This window comes from Gymnogyps californianus, chromosome 1 (assembly GCF_018139145.2).
Source record: "Gymnogyps californianus isolate 813 chromosome 1, ASM1813914v2, whole genome shotgun sequence".
Lineage (NCBI taxonomy): Eukaryota > Metazoa > Chordata > Aves > Accipitriformes > Cathartidae > Gymnogyps > Gymnogyps californianus.
Genome location: NC_059471.1, coordinates 166,504,820 through 166,531,594, shown reverse-complemented (window position 1 = coordinate 166,531,594; position 26,775 = coordinate 166,504,820). Strand labels below are relative to the sequence as shown.

The 26,775-nt window shown below is 39.9% G+C and overlaps 1 protein-coding gene across 7 annotated transcripts; it reads left to right on the top strand.

Annotated features, from left to right (window-relative positions):
* Positions 1–2,294: 2,294 nt before the first annotated feature.
* On the top strand, positions 2,295–26,775 carry TMPO (thymopoietin). 7 transcript variants are annotated; one of them, XM_050903057.1, is made up of 11 exons: positions 2,295–2,625; positions 12,822–12,948; positions 14,609–14,767; positions 16,275–16,375; positions 21,232–21,351; positions 21,454–21,549; positions 22,107–22,217; positions 23,114–23,203; positions 23,286–23,351; positions 23,512–23,606; positions 24,882–26,775. In XM_050903057.1, the coding sequence occupies exons 1-11, from the start codon at positions 2,386–2,388 to the stop codon at positions 25,171–25,173; spliced, it is 1,497 nt and encodes a 498-aa protein (XP_050759014.1). In that variant the 5' UTR covers positions 2,295–2,385; the 3' UTR covers positions 25,174–26,775. The 7 variants fall into 7 exon arrangements, with proteins under 7 accessions (XP_050759014.1, XP_050759023.1, XP_050759043.1 ...); XM_050903066.1 differs by lacking the exon at positions 21,232–21,351; XM_050903086.1 differs by lacking the exons at positions 23,114–23,203; positions 23,286–23,351 and adding an exon at positions 3,096–3,112 and having other exon boundaries at positions 2,295–2,629.

The window sequence follows — 26,775 nt, the reverse complement described above, 5'->3', positions numbered from 1 at the left end:
GTAATGACCAAAGCTGAACTGGGAGTGTAACTGTAGTGATTTACTACTTCATATCATATTGCTGTTGCATTTTTATGCTATACTTAATGCATTAAAACCAGACTTACCATCAACATACTCAGATTGGAAGGTGTAAACTGACTTTGAGCTCAACAGTTTTCATTCTTTCCACTCCTAAGGGTCACTCACAAGAAAAGTGAGCACCAACTGTATTGCGTATTCTGAACGGTACAATGAGTTACAAATGGCAGCTGCACTCCTCTAAGAAGCAGCATCAGAAAACAAGCTTCAGGCCTAAAGTATAGTACCATTATTGTCCGTGGGCATGTTAGATGGTGTCCGCACCAACTTTTTAGATTGTATTTCCACTATTAACTTTGGTTAAAATTTCCCAGACTCAGTTCCCCCTTAAGGAGAAACATACTATCTACACTTTAAATTATTACTATCAAATTTGGAGAGCAATTCAATTTCCTTTAAGCATTTCCAAAACACTTGTCTTGTGATACCCATGTTCCAGGAAAAACATTGGGTAAGATATGCTGAAAAATAAATAGAACCATCTAATTTTTTCTATTCAGGCTTAAAAGTAAGTTATAGTAGTCAATCCACATTGGTATATGAATATTTGTTTTGTATGTATATGCTATCAACGGAAGGAAGATGTTTCTACCCACCGTTCAACCTCGTTGTCTAACAAAATGAACAGGTAAAGTATGTACAACACTAAGAACCAAATACTTTCAGATATAAATTATAATGAACTGCAGATGATGGCCACCTCATATCACTACTTGCACTACAAGGTAAATTAAGTTCCCCAAGCTAAGCTTCTCTGTTGTATTAATTACTTTGTTACACCACACCAGTTCCTGAGTTGGAAGCATCAGGCTTCTTGTGGGTGGGTCCTTGATTTGCCTCGAAATTACCTTCCACAAAAATAACCCCCAGCACCTTCATCTAGCTGATACTGTGGTAATGGCTAGGCAAACAGGAATGACAGCCACCATATTTCATGATGCAGCAAACCCAAACAGAGGAAATCCCTTTCCTCAACGGCAATTTAAAACTCCTTTTGGAACATAAAGAGGAGTGGGTGCAAACACTAACAATCCTGTTTCATGTCCATGATTGATGGGCAAATTAAAATATTCACATTTCAATTCTTACCTCCAATGCTGTAACACCGTTCTCAAAAGCATGGGATATATAGCCAGATCTAAATATTAAACCATTCCCATCATAAAATACAGGAACGTTTATAGCAGTGTATGTTCCCAGCAAGCAGCATGTAAACACAGACAGGTTTAACTCGCTTGTTTAAAGACGGTGCAGTCTTAAACTCAGTCCTACTTCCCCAGCAGGGACACACTTGTGAAATTTTTTAAGTCAGCTCAATAAAACGACTATGCGGCTTTCAAATTTTGCAATACTATAGAAGCGATTCGATTTTTTTTTTTTTTTTTTTTAACATGTAAGTCATCACAACGGCAGCGGCTACACTAACAGATTAGCTACCAATTTCCCGGTTGGATTTCCTCTGAAGCCCGGTAACTAACGTATTACGTGGAGTTAAGCACTTGGCTGCCGACAGCAGCAAGTTGGGTTACGCTGGGAGAAAACTCCCGTAAGCGTATTTGCGAGGCAGCCGCTTCAGCAAACCGAAGAAGAGCCCGCGGCAAGCTCTGCGAGCTGATCGCGCCAGGGAAGCCGGTGCCTGAGGAGCAGCGGCGGGGACAGAGCCGGTGGCAGATGTCACAGCAGGTCACAGGGATCACAGCAGGTTACAGGGAGCTCCTTAACCGCCTCCCTCGCTCCTCACGACAGGCGCGACACCGGGCCTGAACCGCCACCCCAGCGGTGCGCTCCCACCCCTTCTCCCGGCAGGGGAAAACCGCCTGTCGCCGGGAAGGGCGGCGGGGACACCCGGTGAAGACCCTGGCGGTACCGTTACAGGGAGAATGGCTGTTGCGAAGCGCCCGCCTCGGCGGGAGGGGGCAGGGCGCTGGCAGCCGCCGCCTGAGGCAGCCCCGACGCCTGCTCCCCTCCCCACGCGAGCACCGCCCCCCACACCTCTCCCGCCTGAGCCGAATTTAAACTGCGTTACTATCCCTCGCGCAAAGCACTAACGCTGGTGGGTCCCGCGCGCCTCTCCCCTTTCCCGCCCGGCAGCCAATAGTAGGGCCGCTTCGTTCTCCTCTCTGCCAATCGGGGCGCGGTTTATTGCTGGCTGGGAGAAGCGCTCGGTGTGCGCGCCCGCCCGCTGTGGAGCTGGGTCCCTGGCGCGGGGCGGGCGAGTCCTCCTCCTCCCCCTCCTCCCCCCCCGCCCCTTCTCCCCGCGCTTTGTTGGTGCCTCTCCCGGGAGGGCGGCGGCGGCCGGCGGCGATGCCCGAGTTCCTGGCGGATCCGTCGGTGCTGACCAAGGAGAAGCTGAAGAGCGAGCTGATCGCTAACAATGTGAGCCTGCCGGGCGGCGAGCAGCGCAAGGACGTGTATGTGCAGCTCTACCTGCAGCACCTCACCGCCCGCAACCCGCCCGCCGCCGCGCCGCCCGACTTCTCCAGCGACGAGGAGCGGGAGCCCACGCCTCTCGGCGCCAGGAACCGCGGCGCTGCCGCCGGCCGGGTGAGTACCGCCGCCCCTCTCCCGCGCCAGGATCCTGGCCCCCGCCCGCGCTCCCTCGGCTTCCCGGCGGCCTCGGGCCCGCTTTCCCGCCCGAATGGGTCCGTCCGCCCCCGCCTGCCGGCCGCGGCTCGGAGACCGGCGTGAGGCGCCGCGGCTCCCCGCCCGCCCTCCCGCGTGGGGCCGGGGACGGCTCCGCCTCGCCTTACTTGAGGCGGGCCCGGCTCGGCTGAGGGCGCGATCGTGCCCGGCGGGGACGGTCCCTGTCGCCTGGGGCAGAGGGGCAGGGGTGCGCTGCCAGGCGGCCGCGCCGCGCCCGGAGGTGAGCTGGGACCCGCGGGGTTGGTGCTGGGCAGCCGCCGGCTTCGCCACCAGGTCGCGTCCCGCCTGTGCGCTTCTCGGCGGCGGCTTCGGAGCGGCTGGTCCCGGCGGACGCGGGGCGCGCCGGGCGGGGGGCACCTCTAGCCGGGGAGGGGCAGCGCGATCGCGCGTGGAGCGTGAGACAACCCCCCCCCCCCCCCCCCCCCCCCCCCCGACTGTAAATTGGGAAGCTTTTACTTTGATTTGGCGGGCGGTCTCATAAGGAGAATAGTTGGGTGTTGGAGGAATACAACAAGAGAAACTCTGCACGAGGCTGCAGCTTACTTTGGAGAGGCGACTTCCATCAGCTGTCTCAGTTGTACTGAAGCAACGCTACTCTCTGTAAATACCTCCAGATGAAAGGATGAAGCTGTGAAGGAACAGCTTGTTTTGTTTAATGAAGTGGGCTGTTTAGTGTAAAGAGGGTCTGCTTAATGTAGCTGTCTCTCTCATACCTCTAAGCATATGTTTTATAGCGAAGTGCCTCTGCTGCATGTTTAGTTGGTCCACTGTTACTTGCTTTTTTAGACAGACTTCCTTTTATCATGTAAGGAAAGAGGAGGGGAGCTGATGCCATTTGGAATTTTTCCCTTTGGGAAAATGTGGTTTTCTTTTTAATAAGTGGTCTGTAAATTTGCATGTATTGAGAAAGCAATCTTTTAATTCATAATTCTAAGCTATGTGGTCTCATGTAAAGGCTTGTATAATGATTGCCAGCTACCGGACTTGTAATGTGTGTGATATTGCAAGTATTTAATCGTATCTGAAATACTGTCTTTCAAAGCTCATTTGTAAAGGGAGTGCAGAGAAATAGACTACTTTGAAGGTCTTTCATACTTTAACCTTTAAAAAACCCCAACAAACAGTTCTTAAGAAACTGAAAACTGCAACTAAAAGAGGAAGAGATTTCTAACCATATTATTTACCTATTTTTATCATCTGTCTGATTCAAATATTTAACTGGCATTCACTGGAGAAACTTTACAGTGAACTAGACACTTCTCTGACTTACAGTGGTCTGCCTGTAGCATTCAAAAGGTGCTTTTGAGTAAAATAGGATGAGCTTGAACCTGATGTGTTTCACACTTGTAGGAGAAGGAAAATCTCATAACAGCTGAAGTTCCTAGACCTGATTTTTCCTTTCCCTTCCACAGTGCTTAAGCTTAAACAATTATGGGTGACTTTTTTGATGTTTACAGAATGGGTGGTACTCCTACACTTCTGTTAACAATGTCTGGAAGGCTCTGTGCTATTTCTGCTGGTCTTATATGTTAGTATCAGAGCACTGTACCATCATAACTTCCAAAATGTCAATGAATATTCTAGTGACAGTTGCTTGGATTTGGGTTTGTCGTGCTCCTCTGCCCCGCCCCCCCCCCCCCCCCCAAAAAAAAGCTTGGTTGAGGTATGCTTGTTGTCTGCTTAGTACAGCTTAGGTAGTTCTGAAACTGCTTGTAGCTTGAGTAGCTGTTGTTGCTGTTAATGCCTTCTGCCATAAGGGCGCTTCTCTGATCAGCTCTCCTTCCAAAAGAGTAACATACAGGTCTCCAGAGTGACTTGCCCCCAAAACAGTTGGAAGGGAGAGTCAGAGCAAAAGAATTCTGACATCCATACCATTCTGGTATGGAAACAAAGCAAAATATCTTTATAAGATTAAGAGAGGACAGGAAGGAAAGCACTCAGATCTCTGAAAGAGAAGAAACTAGAAATAAGGGGCAAACGGAGGAAGCTGGGACTGCAAGGCATTGCGGAAAGGAGGAATAAAATAAAGGAATCCCGTATTTCCTGTAAGTCACTTTGTAAGCTCTGGAAACAAAGGTGGATTCAGCAACCTCTGTCTTTTACTCCTCTGTGTAACTACATTGTTTTATCTTAGGTATTGCTTTTATGTGTATATTTAAAAGGACCAGAAAACAATTTGCACTGGGTGCATAAGGAAATATAAGTACTTTATAATATGTGCTGGTATAATAACATGTCCCTTTTTTGTTATTACTTTGAGATCTGAGTAACAAAATTGCAATGCTTTATTAGTTCCATTTTATGTGTATTACAGGCCTTAGAAATTGTGTTGGTTTGTGTACATTGAGGTGGGGTTGTAAACCAACTGTTTCAAACTTCTTGGCAATCAACTACTTAATACGTTTCTAGAACACCAAAATACTTGACTATATTACAAAGGTGTCTTCTATGGGATTAAAAAATTTGGACTTCTCTATTCCGTGTTTCCTGTATCACTCTAAAAATTTGAATACTGCTTAACTTGAAAGTTGCAAAAGTCTCTTCAATCCAGATGACTCAGTCAAGGCTAGTATTAACTTGTAAAAACATTTGAAAGAGCACTCACATAGGTTTGCATTTTGGAGGGTTCTGTCCCACCGTGCTTTCTGCTATTCCTTATTTTTTGGTATTTCTTTGGATATAGCTTAATATTCTACAGTCCTTAAAAAAACCCCACAAAACAGCAACAATCAATCAAAAAAACAAACTGATTTGGGAGTCAAGACTGATTCTCACTGTTGGGATGAATGAATGCTGGATGCATAGAGGGAGAGGTAGAAAAGGGCCAGAACCACTCTTGGAGCAAAGAAATGGGTACTTTTGAATAGAGAAGAGCAACACAAGGGAGAGACATAATCTCTTTCTTCTTAAGTTTGTGCTTATTCAGTAGTAATACCAACACAACAGTTGTGAGTGCTTAACTTTTTGTGTGCCTGCCTGCTGAAGGCCAGATGCCTTGAGTGAGCAGTCCTCTCTGTTGCTCGAGTCCTCTGAAAGGATTGGGATCGCAGTCAAAAAGCAGTCTGTCCTTACTTTATGGGCATAGGCTGTCAAAGATGTACAAAATATATAGATTAATATGGCTTTTAGTGTGAAAAATTTATTGTAATCGGGATGCCATATTGGCCTGAATAAGGGTGGTCCTGACTTGCCAGTCACTGGAGGGATTTACTGGTCGCTGAGCCTTCCCCCCATCCCGCTCTGGCTCCGCTCGCACTTCCCTTTAGTAAGTGCAAAGAGTTACAGCCCTCTCTGAGCCTGCAGCCAGTTGGAGTTACAGTGCTCGTGTCCGTGTAGAGGTGGTCAGAGCGTGGGCGAGCGGCTGCGGGGCCGGGCTGCGGGGCCGGGCTGCGGGGCCGGGCTGCGGGGCCGGGCTGCGGGGCCGGGCTGCGGGGCCGGGCTGCGGGGCCGGGCTGCGGGGCCGGGCTGCGGGCGGGTCTGGCTGGGCTGGCCGCCAGGGGGCGCTCCGGGGCCGCCTCCCCTCGGAGGCGCTGCTGCCTCGGCACCCTCCGAGTATGGGGGGTGAGGCTGGGGGCCTCGATTTGGGGGGGAGGTAGCGGGTACTCCTGTTATGTTCGAATCAGTACCTTACTTGATCTGTCAGCTGACTTACGGATGCTGAAGGGGGGGAGAGCAGTGTTTTTCTTAAAATGGATATGAGAAACAAGTTCCAAGGAGTACTCTGAATATCCGTGTTGCAGTCATTGAAAAGACAGCAAAGCTAAAGCAGGTCTCTTGATACTGACAGTTAATGTTTTGACATTGCTGTAGTCATTAGTAATTTTAAACTGTCTACGCTGTCATTTTAGTGTTCTCTTTTCTAAGTTCTGGGCATTTGATAATGTATGCACACTTCACCTACATTGAAATGTAGGTGCACATTTTCTATTGATGAAAGCTGTGCAGCAATGAGACAAAACCCCGTAGTTTTAATTCTTGTACAAATTATGTCTTTTAAATCCATCACTCTTCCAGCACAGCTCTATCAATACTACATCCAACCTATACCTGTCTCAGAACAAATAAAAACCTTAATATGCTAGTGATGTAAAGTTGATGTATTGAGACAAGTGTCATGCATCCATAGTGACACTGCTGCTGTTTCATTTCTATTCATGTGGGTTTATTTTGACCTGTTTTTTATTCCGATACAGTAGCGAACATACAGATGATTAACATGCATGTATGAGCAGATCAAAACTTACAGGGGTTTTATTCTGACCGCATTGTTTTCAGGCCCTGAAACCATCATGGTTTGGAACAGCACACTATTGAGGCAGTTCACATTTTTTTTGGCACCTAAAATTAAAAGTTAAACTACTTTAGTGTAGTAAGATCTTACTTCCCCTCAGTGAAACTCAGACAGCATTTTTATGCTTTGTAATGTCATGCAGCAAAACCCCCTCCTATTGCATAAAGTGCAGTCTGCTTTGTAGAAGATGACTTCAAATGCTGTCAAATACACAAAATTCACTAAATCAAAGTAAGATTAAATGTTAGCCCAAATATTTTTTTTTAAAAAGTCCTTTCCTGTGAAATATTTGAAAGTATCATTTTAAATACGGCCACTTCTTTACATGTAATACTTCTCTTATTTTGGGGGGGGGAGAAGGGCTCACTTTGGCTATATACTCTTACAAGGAGAGGAGAAGCTTCTAAAATCGTGCTTGTTTGGGCCTCAGTCTGATAATATTGTCTGGAGGAGCCAGCTTCTCCAGCTCTAGTAATGTTTTTGAGCAACTTTTTTTTTCTAAGCCTGTTTAGCATAGTGGTATGTGAGGACAGTGGCTGGTATGTGAGACACCTTTTTGCTGCAGGGGGAGCCATCTGCATCTGGATGCTCCTGGTCCTGGTTAGTTATGGACTGAATATCAGGACAGATAGCTCAAAGGAAAAATAACTATGAAACGGCATTTTTGTCTCTTTAGGAGCATTGCTTTAAAGCACATACCAAAAATATCATCTTGACACTGTTGCTGAACAGGAGCTGTTCAGAGCTCAGAATGTGTAGGTTTTTATGACTTAACTTATTGATGCATTTCACGTCCTGGAAGAATCTCTTCTAAAATACACTGAGTGATATTTTTGACCTTTAAAGTGATGATTTGAAAAAGATCAGTCAGATGTCTCCTCCTTGCTTCTGTTAATGAATGAGAGCATCTGGACCTGAAAGGCCTGTTTGAAAGGTTATGGAAGAGACCTATCAGGTAAAATGGGGTTTTTTGTTTTAATCAAGTAGCCAAGTAAATTAAGAGCTAGCTTCAGCTCTTTATGGTCAGAATGGTGTGGTAGTGATAATATCTGTAGCTGAGGTAACTGTATAGTTTCAACCCCTTCCCTGTTGGAAAAGGGAAGGTAATAGTAAAACTGGTAGTTTATGAAGATAGGAGTGTGGAAGGTGAAACTGCATGCTCGGAGAGGTGAGAGAATGTAAAGCATATGTGCTACCCAGTGAAGGAAGACAATCCATTCAGTGTTTCCTGTGGGGCTGTATCTCTTAATTATGATGTGCCGTACCAATGTGACCCAGAATACAGATTAACACCTTTGTGGCCTTTTAAATGGCACTCATCTGCTGTCTAAGTGACAGCTGTGGGCAGTAGGGGTGAGGTGACTGAGTAATTCCCACTGCAGTGAGAAGTCCTGCCATGCTGTTCTGCACCTTCAGACTTTCTGCAGTTCTAGACTCATGAACTAAGGAGACATGCTAGTTAGAGTGCTGGTGTAATAATGGTGGTTATATTTAAATAAAATAATCCTGTTGAAGTAATTTTCATCTAGCAGTGCGTGTCAGTTGTTCAGCAGGGACACATACACAAGCCAGATCTCCAGATCAGCATTCAGTTGATTGAGCCATGAGACCATCTGTTAGTTTGGTTTCTTGATTTGTTTTTTGTTGTGAATTTTTACTCTTCCACTTAGGTTCTCTGGAAACAACTCTTCATTATGCAGTATTCATTTGTTTTCAGAGTGGGTACATTCCCTTCGCTGAGTAACATGGAATTCAGTGTCTGGGGGGAGGAGAGGGTGGAAGGGTTGAGTAGTCCCTAATCTTACAATCTAACAATCTATGACTGTTACCGTACATAGGCTTGGAAATTCTAAGTCTCGCATTTATTAACTAAGGTTAAAAGGTAGAGAATTCTTAAAGTTGTGTGTATCAGTACCTCTGAATTACTGCTGCATAATTTCCTTTCCATTGTTTATTTTGTCTGTCCTGTAGCTTTTGGTAAATATTGTCTCCAGGCGTTTGAGATTAAAAGTTCAGTAGGACTTGGTTTTCAAAAAAAAAAAAAAAAAAAAAAAAAAATTCTACTGCAGGAAATGTTTGTGTATGATAGCATAAAAAGTGCAAGGGGAATAGAGACTTCTGTATTTCACAGTGTAAGTCTATTATTGAGACTTAGCCTGTGCAGTTCTTTATCTTCCCCTCCCCTAAGAGAAATACAGTTATTTATTACGAGAGAGGACACTGTACAAACTGGAGAATTAAAGAGCATTCTGTTGCCGTGATTTGGGCTTTCTTAGCCTGTCTTAACCTTGTTCAGAGAAATAGTAAAGAAGCCCTGAGCCTTTCTGCTTCTAGTGGTGAAGCTGCACCTGTTTGGGATTAAAGTCCTTGAATATCCTAATGTAGGTGCCATTTAACTTGGGATTTGAAAATACTTCTTTTAATGATGTCCCATGGTTGTCTGTTATATTATTTAATGGCTTCTTCAGGATGTTACTTATGCTTGTCTTTGGAGTAGTGCTAGAATTAGCAAAGGTACTCGTAAAGTCTGTCTGATAAACTGATGTGTGGCTGTTGGATTTCTATTCAGCAGGAATGCCAAAGATGAGGTAAGGGATAGCTTCCAGGTCTGAATTCTCATCACTTGCATTTTCTGCTTCTCTTGTTAGTGAAAGAAGGTGAAAGCTTTTTGCTGTTGAGAGATGACACTCTGAGAAGATGAACTTCTCGTATGCTCTTGTCTCGTATGCTCTGGGCCCTAGAACTGAGAATGCTGTGTGGGAGCCCCATGCTTATAATTCACTTCAGTACTTGTTTGAAGGGTTGGGTTCTAGTTAACCTGAAACTGAGCCTGACAGATACCGCTACCAAATTGCCATCTCTTTGGTGTGAACAGATCTCTCAAGTGAAGTATGCAGATCCTCTTCCATCTTCTGTTTTCTAGAAAATGGCAATGACTAGAAATATTTTTTTTTAATGCTGCTATCTCTGGATGGAATTAGAAGATCTTCAGATCAGGATTTATTGGTCTAGGTATAGTGTTGCAAGAATATTTACATTATGTGCACAGTGGTCAGCTGCACTGCTTTACTTCGGCAAATCCTGGTGTTCGCCACAATTTCATTTTAAGCACTTCACCTCTGTACCACAGTAAGACAATTTTAATTTTACTGATGGTCACCAGATCAGGAAAATGTGGGTGTGGGCTTTTTTTTGTTTTGTTTTAATTTGCTATGATAAATTTTAAGGCTAGCTCTTTTGATCTGTCTCATAGGCTAGTCCCATGGATAAGTTGTGATGATGCACAGAAAGTGTAGTGGTGCTTTATACTATAATAATAGTGGTAATTAAAGCTAATGTTGCTGAGGTTAATGCTGTCATACCACAGCCAAGGTATGAGAGAAATTCTTTCTTGCCTTAGGCTTCTAGGGATGAATCTCATGGTCCAGTGAGTGATTAAATGGCAGCTTTCTACTTGTACAAGTGAAGTAATTTGCTTCTGTTTTAAGGAGAATAGTTATTCAAAAGTAAAAGTTTAAGACCTTGCAGAACACAAGGTAATCAATGCATCTGGCCATATTATTGAAGAACACAGATTACCTTCAACTTTTCATCCGCTCCCCGCCCTTTTTCTCCGCTGAAACTGACTGTTCTGGTGGTCTCAATGTGTAGTAATACTGCAGAAAACAGTGAAATGGTACTTGGAAGGAAAAAAAAAATACCAAAGATACTATGAGATATGTGAGTTTACTTGTGTTAGAGGACTGTATTACTCATTAGTTGCAGTTAGATTTCTGGTAGTTAAGACTTCTGTAAAATGTCTAGTAGAATGCTGAGTAGTTCTTCTGGTATATGCTATTATAGTCTCTTCTGTGGCCTCTAAGTGATACAAAGGCAGAGATACATTAAATTAGGTTTCCAGTTTCTCTAAAGTGCCGTTGGAATGTTGATTTCCTGCACCATGGTGGTAGTTTTCTTCTGAAATATGGAAGTAGCATCTTAGTTAATCTCCTTGGTGATATGTGCAAACACCAGAGCTGTCAATAGTCTAAACAGATCCCAACAAGAAAACCCAGCATGTGTTTTGGAACTCTTTTCCACTGTTTGAATAGTTCAGTAGTCCAGAAAAAAAAAAAAACGCACTGAATGTGAAATTTTTGTTAATGTGATACTTAACTTGCATTAGTGTTATGACCAACATATTCAAAAGTAAATACAAGTCTCCTATAGCTGGAGGTTGGTTGTTTTTTGTGTACTAGATAAGTAGGCTCAGTTGCTTCAAAAACTAATTAGATTTTTATGTGATAAAGGAATAGAATGATAGATAAAGTGAGTTGTAAATCTGTCATTAGTCAAATCTGCCTCTTTAGTGATCCTATCCTTTCTTCAGACTGCTTGGAGTCTATTTCTTAGAATTAAGAAATACCATGAGCACTTGGAGATTCTATTACTTTTCAGCAGCTGATTTTAAGTTCATCATGCTGGGATTTTCACAATCCAGGCGTTAGAAGAAAATCTAATTTAATTAGGGAGTCAGTTATATTTGGGAAATTCTCGTACTGGATTATGCTTTAATAATAGCTTTAAAATATCAAGACACTTGAGGCAAGACCAAGCTTGCATGCAAACCAGTATTAACTGGCATTAATGGCTAGGTAGATAATGTTGAGTCATATCAGTCATCTTATAGTCTTTTAGTGCTATCTTACTAAATACAAGAAGGAAAAAAACCTGTTAATCGTGAGTGAGTGTTATAACGTATTTGTATTTGGAATTTTAGTCTTTGGTAAGTACCAGAAAACCCAGATAGGCCCTCTGGGCAACCAAGTTGAGAAACATGTTAAGTGTAGAAGTTGTATCTGTTTATATCTTACAACTTTGAGATACAAGTATGACATATTTCAAAGCACTATCAAGATCTTTCTTAGCTGAGAGCAAGCAGATCCTAAGCATATTTTTTCCTGTCTTACCTCTTCACTCTCTTGCAGATCGTGGAGCTTGAAATGTCTATTGTAGTAACAGAGGCTTCCCAAGTTGAACAAATGTTATGATCACTCTGTTTGGATATAGCGGAAACTGCTAATTTAGGAGTAGCATCTTGGCAGATTATTTTGATAACCATCTGTATGTGGTGGTGGTGTGTTGCCAACTGTTCAAGTAGTGTTGCCAGAGTTGGGTTTAGGATTAGTTCGAGCTACAGTAGCAGAGGCCTAAGGAGACAGGCAGGATTTTGAAAATTTGAGGGTGTTTCTGGTTTTGCCTTTCCTGCACTCACTTTATACTATCATGTAATCTTACAGAGAACACCAGGATAAGTGGGAACAGGGATTTTGGGAACTCGGTTGAGAGGGCGTAGATACTGAAGAACTTGTTCCATATCATTAGAGGAAGAAGTGTTGACCTACTAGGTAGAAGAATAATGCGAAGAAATGCCAGTGGAACATAAATATTTGTAGCTTAGTGTAGTGATGGTGAAACAGCTAGAAGCTTACTTCTCCAGTCAGGAAAGAAATCCTCTCCTGTTGTATACTTGAACTTCAAATTAAAATACAGGATCAGAATAATGAGTAAGTTTGGGGTTTTTTTACTATAGAGGAAGCTTGTAATGGGTATTTTCTTATATAAGGAGAAAACTTTTGCATGTTTCTTTAGTAGGTATAAATGTTTGAAGTGTTTCACATAGGCTTTAGTGGTGGTGGAAAATACAATTACTTTTTCTGGTTTTGTATGTTTAGGACTCTCGTATCTTCCTGTTCCCTTAGAAAAAGATGTGTTCTATATTAACTGGAAACACTCTGTCTCTTGTTTCTCCCTCACACGCTCACAGAAAGCCACGAAGAAAACTGACAAACCCAGGCCAGAGGAGAAGGATGACCTAGATATAACAGAGATGAGTAATGAAGATCTTCAAGAGCAACTTGTGAAGTATGGACTAAATCCTGGCCCGATTGTAGGTAGGTCAACTGAACTAGCAAATAGTCATCTGTTCAGCATTTTTCTCATTAAACCTCAGTTCTGAGTGCTCTAAGCTTCTCTGATACAGTTATTAAGCTTAGTACCCATATTGTTGCAATCCCACTTCCCACTGAAGATGTTTTCATTGAACTATTTACATTGAGAAGACTTGAAGCATTGCAGCGTAGGCAAGTCCACAGTTTGTTCCTCTTGTGTTCTAGGCCAGCTGGAGATGTTCCATCTTCTGTTCTGAAGCTGTGTAACTATTAGGTAAAGTTCAGCGCTGGGGTAATTAGGTCTTCTGATACAGAGGTTGAGATCTGGGGCCTGCTTAAATAGAAAATACATCTTACATAATAACCTAATAGCATTGTGAGCAGAATGAGAACACGGAACTTCCCCCTCCCTAGAGCATTTCCTAATCACTGCATTGTACAGTAATGTTTTCCTTTGCTAATTTTTTTTCTGGCCCCTTGAACCTCCTGTTCTATCCTGCATGCTAACCTACATTAGGAGAAGTCCTGACCCTAGCTTAATCTCCTGCCTTGGGCACTCATCTGTGATGTGGGATTAAAGCTCCTTGCCTCTCAGATTGTACACTAGCCTAATGGCAAGGGACTTTGATTTCACAGCTCTTCAAAAAAAGATGGTTGCCTGTAGCATGCTGAGCTTTCTGTGGAATGTTCTTGAAATCCTGGGTGGATGGAAGTGTCAGTGATGGAGCCTGGAGTCCTGTTTGTATTCAAAGTCTTATGCATAATATTTTCTGTTAGCTGTTTCTGTATGCCTTCCCATTCAACCTATTCCTCTTGGATAGCGCTCAAGTCTTCTGAATAATTCAAGTACCTATGCAGTCCACTGGAAAGATGTTCAAATTTGCTCTAAGTAAAAGCCTTAGTTCTTGGAGGGTATGGATTCTGTTTCTTGTGAGAGTCTTTCAGTTCTTTTTTTAAGGGTGGCTTCCTCTTATCTGAAGCTTCTAAGGTTAGACTTTTCTGTAGCTAGCAGCTCAGGCACCAGTCACCTCTACAGATTTTTGCCAGCACAGTCCTGACATGGAAGTATGTGCTAGACTTGATACATTCTAGTTTTAAACAGCTGTCCTCTTAGATGAAGCAAGCCAACCTGATGGCTAGATGCAGCAAACAGGAAGTTCTGTTGTTGCTGCTTACCTGCACCACCTCTGATGCTTATTGGACTGAATTTGCCAACAGGACAAAGGTTAAACTAAGGGGGAAGGAGCGTTAATTCCAGGGTAAAGGGATTAAGAGGATAATAGTGGAATCTGCATGGAAGCTGTTGCTCTCGCAGTATCAATGTCACTAAATTTTTTTGTGAGGGTGTAACTTGTGTATTGCAACATATGAAACAAAACATCTAAGAAGCAGGTAAGTTCCCTTTCCATAGATAAATGCTTGTAACTTTCAGTGTGCTAAGAGGTCTAAGTTTATCTTAAGAATTCTCTTAAGCCAAAAAGTTAGAAGCCTTAGAGGTAGAGTTATATATACCTAGAGCTATATGCTTTGGGCCATACAGATGGATTAAAAATAAAAAACATACGTTCAGAGATTCCCAAGGAATACATAACAGCCAAGTTTTAGCAATCAAGTCAGGAAAGATTAAAACTGTATCTTTAGCATGTATCCTTTCTTGTTATAGCTACTACTAGGAAACTTTATGAGAAAAAACTGTTGAAACTGATGGAGCAAGGTCCGGAAGTGAAGGCACCTGTGCCTCTCCCAGTGATTTCCTCAACTGCTGAGAACACCAGACAGAATGGAAATAATGATTCTGACCAGTACAGTGACAATGAAGAAGGTAGGACTTAAGCGGAACTTGCACGTGAACTATTCAAACATACATCAGTAATACTTGCAGTAGAAGAAATATCTAAAGAGGGCATGATCTTGCCGTTAGGTGAGGCTTTAAGATACTGTTGTAGACCATGTGAGTCATGTACTTCATCATGCAGTACTAGCACAGTGATCCAGGTGCCTGTTCTGGGAAAGGAGACTTTTTGCTACTGAACTGTTCCCTTTTGTCCATTTTCCCCAGATTGGAGCCTGTAAATCTGATAGGCAGGAGAACTGCATATTAAGTGTTCCAGTGTTCTTTGCACTTCATCTTTAAGTGCAAGTGCAATTTTGTCTCACAGTGCTCACAGTAGTTATTTACTATGGGATAGTGTATGAATGTTTGTTTATTATTAAACTTCTGTACTTTATGTTTAATGTCTCTCATGTATGACTCAATCCCTTTTATGCTTTGTTCCTTATGGACTTAGTTTGGGGTGGGTTGATTGATTGGTCTTGGTTTTTTGATTTTAATATCAAGTTATATCAAAAAAGTATAGGGGTGGGGGAAGTGGAACCTAAAACACACCATCATACATCTTACAAAAAGTAAAACCAGTGTAGACTTCAAAGAGTGTCTTGAATGGAATGTTAGAAGATGCTCATTTTGTGTGGTTTGGTTTTGGGGGTGGGTTTTTTGTTTGTTTTTACAGGAACTTCCATGGAGATAGGACAGAAAGGGTTCAAATACAACTACGAACTCAATGGATCTTCCTTGCATATTTGGGCTTGTTTTTTAACTTTAATCTCTTGTACTTTTGGGGGGAAGGGATGTTAGAGATTTATTTATTTATTTTTAGGACAGCCAAGAGCCCAGTCACAGCTGACAGCTTTCTCCTTATACTTACTTATGCTTCATCTAATTACCAAACTGTTCAAACACTGGGGGAAAAAAACCAAAAGCAAACAAACACTCCTCTCTGCCAAAAAAAGAAAAGTTTTCTATAAATAAACTCTAAATATGTTAGAAAGGCGGTGGAAATAATACATCCTCTTGCTGGTAAGATGACTGCTAACCACTTCACCCTTTGCATCAAAAAGGAGTTTTATATAAAAGGACCTATTTTAAAGGAAATGAAACTAACAGCCTAAACAATGTTGAAAAGCTTCAATACCCTTACTACAATCAATAGTATAATGGTTCTTTGGTTAAAGTAATTGCAACTTGATACCAGTTTCTAAATGGAACTGCTGGATTGGTGAAAGCTTATCTGAAATGTAGGATTTCTAGGACAAAACTGAAATACTTGGGTCAGTGTTTTAAAACAATTTTTAAGGTTATTCTTCAAAAGTCATTGTTCTTCTACATTCAACGGAGAAACTTACCTGTGTCTCAACTTTTTAAGGAAATGGTAGCTCATAACAGAGTTATGTTGCCTCTTAAAAAGAATTTTTATTAAAATACAGTTGGTTTAAACTAGTACAACAACCAGTAGTAGTATAGAAACTAGTTATATTAAAACTGGTTACAGATCCGAAGACTGAGCTGAGGCTTGAGAAGAGAGAACCATTGAAAGCCAGGACGAAGACTCCAGTAGCACTCAAACAAAGAAGAGCTGTTGAACACAACCAGGTATGTTTAATTTAGTGGAATTTGGAATGGCTACTAACTGCAGGTGATGTGCTCACTAAACACCTTACTACTTTTAACATAATCACATTTGACTAAGTGGACTATGCTGTTTTTTAAAAGTACTTTCAGAAAGCCTATTCTAATACAGCATGAAAATCTTGTGAATTAACTATAGCTGCTGTTTTTAGCCTGGCTGATAACATTCAAAATTATGGTCTGCTAAAAGCAGTTTGTCTGACTGGCCAGCTGCTGTAGTACCTCTTAGAGAAAAATAATCGGCAACTTTAACATGTTTAGTTCTGGAAACCTGACAGGTTTCTAAGTCAGATGGGCTGATGTCATCCTGTTGGATGTTTGTAAACAACTTGATTCAATAAAAGAAGCAGTTTCCAAACTTTTTCTTTTTTTGAGAAAAAGGTTGGGGTTTTTTTTTTGTGTTTGTTTTTTTTAGAAATGTTTTTAAATATATACATACATCATATTTCTATCTGTCTGGTTTGATATCTATAGATATATGTAAGCATTTTAAATACATCTGTTTAATGACTGATTTAAATATAATACATGAAGTAATGCACTTCTGTATATGCCTACATTTATATATATATATAAAAGTGTGTGTATACACATGCAGTAGCTATCTATATAATATTTTTTCCTCAACTATGCTTGTAGCAGCAGTACTACAGTAGACATTAATTTGTTGGAAAGCTTTTCCTAAGAAGAAAAATAATATATAACAAGTTTAAATCTTGCTATATGTACCACTTGTCCTTTACTTATAAATAATATTAGTTCTATTGTCTTGGTGAAAGAGGAATTTTACAGAAGCACCTCAGGTTTTCAAACTGCTGGCCAAATACTGGATTCAGTAGTTGGTGGCTGATCTGTCCTTGTGATGTGACAGTGTCACTAAATACCCTGTTCCCCAGCTTAGGTTACTTAGGACCTTTACAGTGTTATTCATTTGACCAATAAGTAGTAGAGTTGTGCTACAGTAAAGGAATTGCACAGAAAACATTCAGTGACTTAAAATCTGACCTGTTAATAGCTTGATGTATTTTAGCAGATCGGTGACTTTTCCCACTACTTTATGGTAAATGCCAGATACTTCCTATTTAGGTAGTGTGTATGTATGTATAAACATGCTTTAGCTATGGCTATCTCTTAAAGGAGGTAACACACTGCTATGTGAGCTTGGGTAATACAACACAGTTATGGAGATCCATAACTAGTTCTGCTTATTTTTAATTGGATTTTTAGGGTACAAGCTGAACAGATTTCACTTCTACAAATCAAAACACACACATAGTTCAACACACAAAATATTCCTTAATTTGTTCAGGCAACTTCTGCTCATGATGGTCTTTGTAACGGGCATCTGAATCTTGAGGTTCTCCTATTTTAAGGATTACTTTTTTCTAAATCGCTGTTCACCCAGAAATCCCTGCCAGCCTCAGTGTAGTAGAAGTATTTAATTCAGCTGTCAACAAACAAAGCTTCCTAGTCTTCAGGAACCCACTTACAGAATAAAAGGGAAGAGATACAGTGATGTATTTTTGTGGCATTTTCAAGTGATGAGTGCTTACTCAATTTTTTGTCATCCAATTTCAGTGTAATAACATTAGGTCATTACTGCATTTTGTCTTCCATTCTTTTACATGTGCAGTATAGGCGCAATATTTTGCGACTTGCATATTTTAATTACCAGTGGTTAATCAAAGGAATATCACTTGATTGATCAAAAAATGATCTAATTTCAAAATGATACCAAATTCTTCAGGAACTCTAACTCTCTAGCTTGTTAAACCTTTTACTTTTCAACTCCTGACTGCTATGTTTAAAAAACCAAAGAAACAAAAAAAACCCAAAACAAAAAAAAAAACCCTACCAACAAAAATTTACAGCTGCTTGAAGCCAAGAACAACTCAATGTTTTTGGCTAGCAAATGTGAGTAGTCATATGTTTTGCTGAGAATAAAAGTGGAAGATGGGGAAGATGTTGTCTTTTTTTCTTTCCCTCTTCCTGTGATATTGGATCTTAAGTTTGCAGCCAATGTGTCAAGTGACCATACTCATTTTGCAGAATTATATGCAGCTGTTGTGCACTGTGTGGCATTGGCTCAAAGATTATGAGGCTCTGAAGAGTGGTGGTGCTGAATTGGTTGGTAGTGTGGTGTGAGCAGACTTGTTAGTCACTTCTAGGTCCTGTGCAGCAGTAGTCTTAGTCCAGATGTACACAGCTGAAAAGATTGTCTGTCATTTGGCATGGATGGATGTTGCTGTTCTCTTAAGAAAAGACTGCAAATAGTTTTTTAAGCAGGCTGGTGTGAAAGAAATTGGGTGGGGAGGTTGAGCAGGCTTATGGTCTTATCAGTCAGTTAGTGGAGGAGGGCTAGATGAATTTGAGCTCAGCTGTTTGTGCTTAATTGCCTCCTCATAGTGAACTGGAAAAGTTGGAAGAAAACCCTAATTTGAATGCCCCCTTCCAATCAGGTAGGTGAATATAGAGTTAGAGTTCAAAACTCAGCCTAAGGCCTCATAGTAAATGGCACTGGACAGAAAGAGGCAGGCTAAACAACATAAATGTTAAGGAGTCCTAGGAACGTAGAACTACTCTCTCTCCTTGAGACTTTGTATAGTGACATTCTGCATGTGCTGTGTTCCCCTGCTCCTCCCTGCGTTTTTTTTTTTGACTACTACTATAGCTGGGCTTCTTAAAAATAAAACATGCAGCATTGCAGCTGCTGGCATACAAATTTCATGTGGCATACACCCAATAAAAAACTTGGTAAGTGATAGCTGAGGTAAACTCATAATCTATAGCTTCACTCCTTGTGAGTAATATGACAGTTAAAAGCACATGCTGAATAGTACTTGTGTACCACACCATTGTAGCTTTCTCTGGTTATATACAGGGTGTTGGTACATTCTAGTAGGGTTTATTTAGTTCAGGTATTTGTGGGATAAGCAGACAAGGCCTGCTCAGTTGACAGTGAGGATAACTATAACTGGAGACAACAATACTTACTTTTTTTTTTTTTTAAATTTTGTCTGTTGAAGATGCTCTGCTGAGGTCTGGATGGGTCTTATGCAGTAGATTCTGGTTTTTTTTCCTAGACTTTTCATGCAAGAAAAAACTTGAAACTTGGTACTTAAAACACATGACTGACAAGCAGCTGAAGAACTAAGGAGAGAAGCAGTTATTTACTGAAGTACTTCTAACTTTTCATTAGAAGAAAACTAGTTCCTAGTCAAACAGCCTGGGGCAGGGGATCTCTCCATTAGTAGGATGAGGGATTTGCCTTACTGCTTTCTTGAGTGGAATGTGTTTGAGTGGAAGCACTCTGAAATTAGTGTTTTTCTCTAAGCTTCTAAAGAAGAACACCTCTTAAATAGAAAGTGTGTGGGGGTGAGGTGGGGAGCCATGACTGAAGGTTGCAGGTTAAGCTTTTCTTAATAGGGAAGAGAAGCCAGTGTCTGGTGAATATATAAAGAGGGGTTGGGAAAATCTTTCATTAGAAATCTGTTTACATTGAAAAGAATATTGGAAACTTAGGCTGAAATCTACAATTCTATACGAAACATCTGAATCTGTTTGGACTTGAGGTCTGTGCATAAATGTACATCATTTGGTTTTTGAAGTATATCAGTGACTTGGCAGTAAAACACTTGTGCTCCCTCTGCTGGATCTGTAGCAGCTGTAATACAGAACTTATGTTAAGAATCATAAAGCTGCTCAGCTTCTAGTGTCAGTGGAGTAACTTTGAATATACAAGCGGGGAATGGATAAGGGCATTGCCAGACTATTTTTTCCCCTCTGGATAAATAAATACTTTTCAGCCTGTTCTCTTAACACATTGTTTTGGGGCTAATACTGTTCCAGTGAAGTTATGTTTGCTGTTAGACCTGTAATTGACAGTTGCACCAGTCTGTATAACTTCCATCAGCACCAAGTGTAACTTCCAAAAACTTGGTAATACATCAATGCATGAGGTGTTAATGTGCAAAGATTTCAGTATTAACAAAGTAATAATGTTTATTTTTAAACTTAACCAAATAAAAAGGAAAATCTTGTATATAATCTAGAAGAAGCAGGCCCTCATCTCCCTTTCCCTCCAGGTCTATGTTTGTAATTAGTTTTGAGGAGGATTTTTTCTTTGAGCGTAAAACTTGCAATAAGGCATAGGGAATGATCTGTGTTTGTTAATGACTATAAAAGTTTGGCACTTCATGTTGTTACTCAGATTTGTAAAGATCTGTGTCAGGCTTGATCGTTTAAACCTACTGTTATGTGAAAGTTGTGTGAGATTCATCTCTGTATGTGGAAACCTAAGATTATAAAACATCTCCCCCTGCCCCCTGTGGCTGGAGATTAGTTCCTGTTGAAATGTAGGTGGCTGTGCCTAAACCATTCCCATCTCTGCTTGAGAGAATAGACCCCTATCTGGGTAGAGAACAAGGTGATGCTTTCTGCATATGCTCATAGATGAATTTTTTTGTGTAGGCAGATAATGTAATGGGCCTGAAAGCTAGCATATTTGCTGTCCATGACTTGATGTCACTACTTATAGCATTAGTTAGCTCACTCTATTGCAGTGAGCAAATTACCAGTTTTTATCTGACAAATTATCTAGTCAGTTCTGTATTTGAACAATAATGTGCTCTAACATAAGTATTGTGGTCAACACTACTAATCTAGCTAGCTATTTATTATTGAATGTATTAGGATCCACATTTTTTTTAATTGTAGACACTGCTTCTGGAGTATGCATGCTATTCTGGCTTTTGGTTGTGGGTATCCAATGTTGAGAGCTGGCTTTCATGTATTTGATCATGTGTTTGATGCTTGAATAGACCTATTCTCAAGATGGAGTTACTGAGACTGTCTGGACAAGTGGATCTTCAAAAAGTGGACCTCTGCAGGCATTTTCTAGGGAGTCTACAAGAGTGTCAAGAAGAACACCAAGGAAAAGGGTGATGAGAGGCTTATTATAATAGACAAGCTTTTTTCTCACTGTTAGGATCCCAGTGGCTATTTTATTCAATTGTTTTCTTTTGTTTGTTTTAAACAAACAGGTGGAAGCTACAGCACAGTTGCCTGTAGATGATGCTGTAATATCAGAGAGTACTCCCATAGCTGAAACTATATTGACTGCAAGCAACGAGACCCTAGTAAATATGCTTAGTAAATATGTTTAATAAATCATGGAAGTGGTATTCTTCTGTAATATATCTTTACTGAGAGAATCATTCTGTTTTGAACAGATAGACTGTTTTAAGGAGAGTAAGACTATTCAGTAGTCTTTGAAACCACATATTTAGTATCTGTATTAGTACCTAATGCTGTTCGCTTTGAGATGGGACTAGGTAGACACCTAGGTCCCATCTAATGTCTTTTTGGGGGGAGGGTTGAAAAGAACCACTTTAAAAGCTTAGATCTTTTCTTAATTTATTTAAGTACATGCAGAATATCTGCTTTTAAGTTTGGCTTTTCTTGTGAACTAAATAGCTTTTATGTTTCTAAATGGCTTAAAAGAAACTGCTTGGAATGATAAGCAATGTGTTTCCTGTGCTTATTTCAGAGTATCTGTTACATAACCTTGAGTTAACTCCTAACATGCATATATTCAATGCACGTAAAGGTTTTTGTTGTTTGGTTCTGCCACCTTCCCCTCTTTTATTTTGTATTTTGGCTGATTCTGAGTTTGAACAATTTTGAATCTCGGCAGGTTGTCAATAGGGTGCCTGGAAATTTCAAGCATGCAGCTCCTACACTGTCAATCAGTGAACTCTCAGACATGCCCAGAAGAACACCAAAGAAACCATTGATGACAGCTGAAGTAAATAAATTAAAACTTAGATTGCTCTTGCTTACTCTCTGTGAACAAGATTCTTGTGTGTATGTGCTTACTCGTTAGTACAGAAGGGGTGGAGGATGTCATTGTCCAGGAGGCACTAGTTAAAATAAACTAGTGTTGTCACATGGCATAAAAGAGAGAATATAAACTTATTTTTATCTTCCCCTTTCAGATTTGGGGGAGGGGGGGTGTGGAGATCCTGCTTTTTTTCTTTTTTTGCTTTTTTTCCTAAGCCAAATATGTTTTGGTGTGTTATTTCTCCTTGTGCTGCTATTTTTCTGAAAAAATGTAGATTTTTTTTTTTCTTTTAAATTCTTTTAATAGCTCAAAAATAGAGCAGAATTGGGTTATCTACCTTTGATCTTGTAAATCAGCCTATCCTGAAAAATCACAATGTGCCTTAATTTAGGGAATCAGATAGTAGGATTACTTTAGACCAAAAGCCTGAACTTAAAAAGCATCTGTAGATTCCTGTCAGTTATCAAGAAAGAAAATAATTCTTTTAGCCTACTCAAGCTGTCAAAATTATATATCTCTTGGAGAACTGTCTAAAGCACTTGCAAGTATATGTAATTGTATTAATGTAGTACTGTAATATTGTGGAATTTTACATTACAAGATAATGCTTGGCTGAATTTAAATGGAGTTCATTGCTTCGTGTAGTTACTGTAGATAAAACTTGTATTAATGCTTGTGAAGCCTATTCTACCAGTGGGTCTGAGATTTATGAAATGGGCTGCTTTATTTGTTTATAATGTGACTGGAATGTAGACTTAATTGTGAAATAGAAGGTTGTGGGAAAACTTGATGTTCTATTTCAAACTGCTTCAGTTTTTTTCAGTTAGTATTTTACTGTACTGTGGCATTGTTTATTACAGCAAGAAGAGACAGATTGCCCACATCAGTGCTTTTTTAATCATGTTGGCCACAACCAATCCTGTGATCTGCTCAACACAGCCATGATAGAGGTGATGGTTAAGTTTTTTTGATCATCTACATCATTGGCTGGCAGGTGTATTGTATTTATACGACGTATTCTTTATCTTAAAGGAAACTGAGGAGAGCACTGAATGCTTTAAGACACCAAAAGTGACCAGACAGCTGCCACTAAAAAAGGTTAAACTAACTTCTAAAACTCAAGAAGTAAACTTATTGAATGTCACTGGATGACTCATTCATTCTTACAAATTGCACATGGTTATGGTCACTGAGATAGCTATGCAGGAGCTTTTTGTTTTGTGGTCTGTTAGGCTTATAACTGTTTTTGGTTTCCTAGGTGCTGGAGAGAACTCATACAGAAGAACGAAGAGTAGAAAGGGATATTCTTAAGGAAATGTTCCCTTATGAAGTATCAACACCTACAGGAATTAGGTATTTCTAAGGTTTATGGGGGCTTGTTTCTCAGTTCTTGTAAACCTATTTAAGCTGAGAAGTATCTTTTGATTATATTGGTAGATTTCTGAGGAACAGTTTTTTGTGCTCTGGCTCAATGACAGTTGAGATGACCACCTAGCTCTTCTGTTCTATATACATAGTTTTGTTAGCCAAAACAGCCTCCTCTTTATTTAAATTGGGGGTGGGTGAACAGGGTAGTACTATAGCAGGAATTATTACTGGAACTTCTGGATGCTGGAATTTAAATGGAAAGGGCTTCTCTGTGGTAATGGCTCACAATATTTAAGTTTTGGGCTAGATGCAACTGCTTTAGGCCTCCTGTTAAATTAAGGAAAGATCTCCCAGCATATATTTGAGCTTTCTTTTTGAAAGCCAAAAAGAATTTTCAGATACCCTATTTTTTTCCTTTAAGTAGCAGTCCTGTTGTAGTCAAAGATGACTCATAGCATGAATAAGGATGGCATCTAGGAAGGGCTATTACATTTTTCTTTGCAACTTTGTATTTAAACAAAAATTGAAACAACCCTCTGGATAATTAAGCAATTCACAAAACTTTGTCCTGTTTAGAGAATGTGAGAAAAAGTTTCCCTATGTTATGATGTGAACTCCTGTGTTTCCAACATGTTAATTATAGCTTCAATTTAAACTGCAATTGCATAAAGTCTTACCATAAGGAGAATATATGGTACCAGTTACTACTACTGTGGTGTATCTGCTCACTGCTCAGCTTTGTTCTCTGTTGTTTCGAGGTCTTATCAGTCTAGTTAAATCTATACCGCTTTTTTAATAAAAATCATGCATGTGTATTCCTTGTATATAAGGACTTGGCAATATATGTGGGTTTCTTAAGCCTTACTGCTTTGTCTTCTGGCTCAGTGTATTGCCTTAGCCATCAGTAGATATTTTAATGGCCAGGGACAATCTTTGGTTTAGAAATCCCAGTGGAGCTGCATAAGTGATCATAAAGATGCAAATAGAGAGAGACAATTCCTAGAGTTTTATTGCCAGTTATGATCCATTGATTATGTGGATAGGGTGAAGTGGCATTTGAGAGTTTTTAAGGGGTGTTTGTTTGAACACTGAATGATTAACTTTAAAAATAGTAATGATAGACATGTTAGAGTTTGAGACAGATATTTCAGGTACTGTATTCACTAGAAATAATTTTTAGTTCTTTAAACTAAAACTTTCCTGTATACCTTAGATTGCTCTTTTAAATATGCAATATTTTAATTTTTTTTTAATTAACAGTGCTAGCTGCCGTAGACCGATCAAAGGAGCTGCTAGCCGGCCTATAGAGCACAGTGACTTCAGAATGGAGGAAAGTTTCTCTAAGTATGCTCCAAAATATGGTACCTCAACTGACAGCAAGTCAGAGAAACCACCAACAAAAAAAGAACGCTCCATTCCCCTGTGGATAAAAGTTCTTCTCTTTGTTGTTGTTTCGGTCTTCTTGTTTTTGGTTTATCAGTCTATGGAAACTAATCAAGGAAATCCTTTCTCTAAATATCTGAATATTGTCTCTCAGGACAGTGCCAAATGAGTATCTTTCTGAAAGGCACACCTGATTTGATCTCCTGTTTTTAATTGTAGAGAACTCTTCTGCCCTCTCATCGGCTCAAGGACTTCTTACAAATAATGTGATTGGAACCTGATAAATTGGATAAATGAAGAAAGATAATATTAAATGGACATCGGTAACTTTCTGGACTTTGGACTAGTAGGAGATCACTTTGCCATAGGAGTAACATTTTTTAGATCTTTGAACTTTTTGTAGGCTTTATTTTTTTAATGTGGACATCTTTTAAATTCATTTTTGAGAAACTGTATATTTGTTTTTGCAAGAACTTGGAAGCTGAGAAGGGCAAAAATGTAGTAAAATGTGAAGCTGTGTTTTTTAAAGCTTTTCCTTTGTACAGAAAATAAGTTGTACTTTTGTCACTATAGATTATTGTGGAGGAGGATTTTAACACAGGTGATAAAGGGAAATGCATTTTTGTATGCATTTTTCCAGTAACAATGTAACTAAATTTGATCTCTTTTAGGATGTAGGGAGAGTACAATGACAACCTTTTCTGTAGATTACTGTAACTTTTTAGTAAATGTAACTGTAAACCTGTTTGCATTTCTGTAAAAGTCTTAGTATCATATTAGTAACTCCGTTTAAGTGTAACATCATTTAAATGTATCCCTTCATTTTAGTGCTTACAGTGTTGTAGGAGCTGAGTACAAATCTAATTGGCGAGAGATGTCTTAGAGGAACTTATTTATTAGAAATATGCGTGGAAAATAAAAATTGCATCAATATAATTTGCTACTACAATACTTTTTTGGGTCAAGGTTGTTATCTGAAGTAGTCTAAATTCTGACTCTAGCAGTGGTCTTTTTTCTTTTTTTTTTTAAAAAGCGAGGTCTTTCCAACACAGCTTTATGTGATTATCTTTGAATATTCATGTAGAGAAGTATTCTCAAAGCGTGAAAATTCCATATGAAGTTTTATTCTTGTATGAAGAGGGCATTGCTGCATTTTCTGCTACAGTTTCATCTTCTAAGGTGAGATTTACTACTTTCATGCAGTTGAATATTTTTCTCAGTGGAAGCATGCTGAAACACTCTATATTGTGTAACTTAGTTGAGCAGGCAGCTGACTTCACTACGACCAATGAAGAGTGATAAGCAACAATTTCTTAAAGTGAATGTATACATTTTGGTGTGCTTAAATCTGCAGCATACAGATGTTCAGTCTTATTGCTTGGTACAAAATCGCAATAAATCATACTACTTAAAGTGCTACTTATAAAAAGCTGAGAACATTAGTTAATAGTCAATATCTTTTTACTCTAGGTACAGTTATTGTGTAGACTATAGGTATGGGGAAGCTTTACTTTCTGTGAACTTTGGGACAAACATCGTAATTTGTAGCAAAGCAATAGTTGGGTTTTTTCTGTTAAGATTAATGTTTTTTTTCCTTTTAATCTGCTCTTTTGATTAATCCAAATAGCTAAACTTGTGTCCATCCTATAGAAAATTGTAACATAAGACATTCACTTTTGGTGTCAAAATGCAGAAGAATAAAAATGATTTTAATGTGTGTGGATTTTCCTTATCAAAATAAATGCATTGCTGAAAAGCAGCAAAAGCAAGA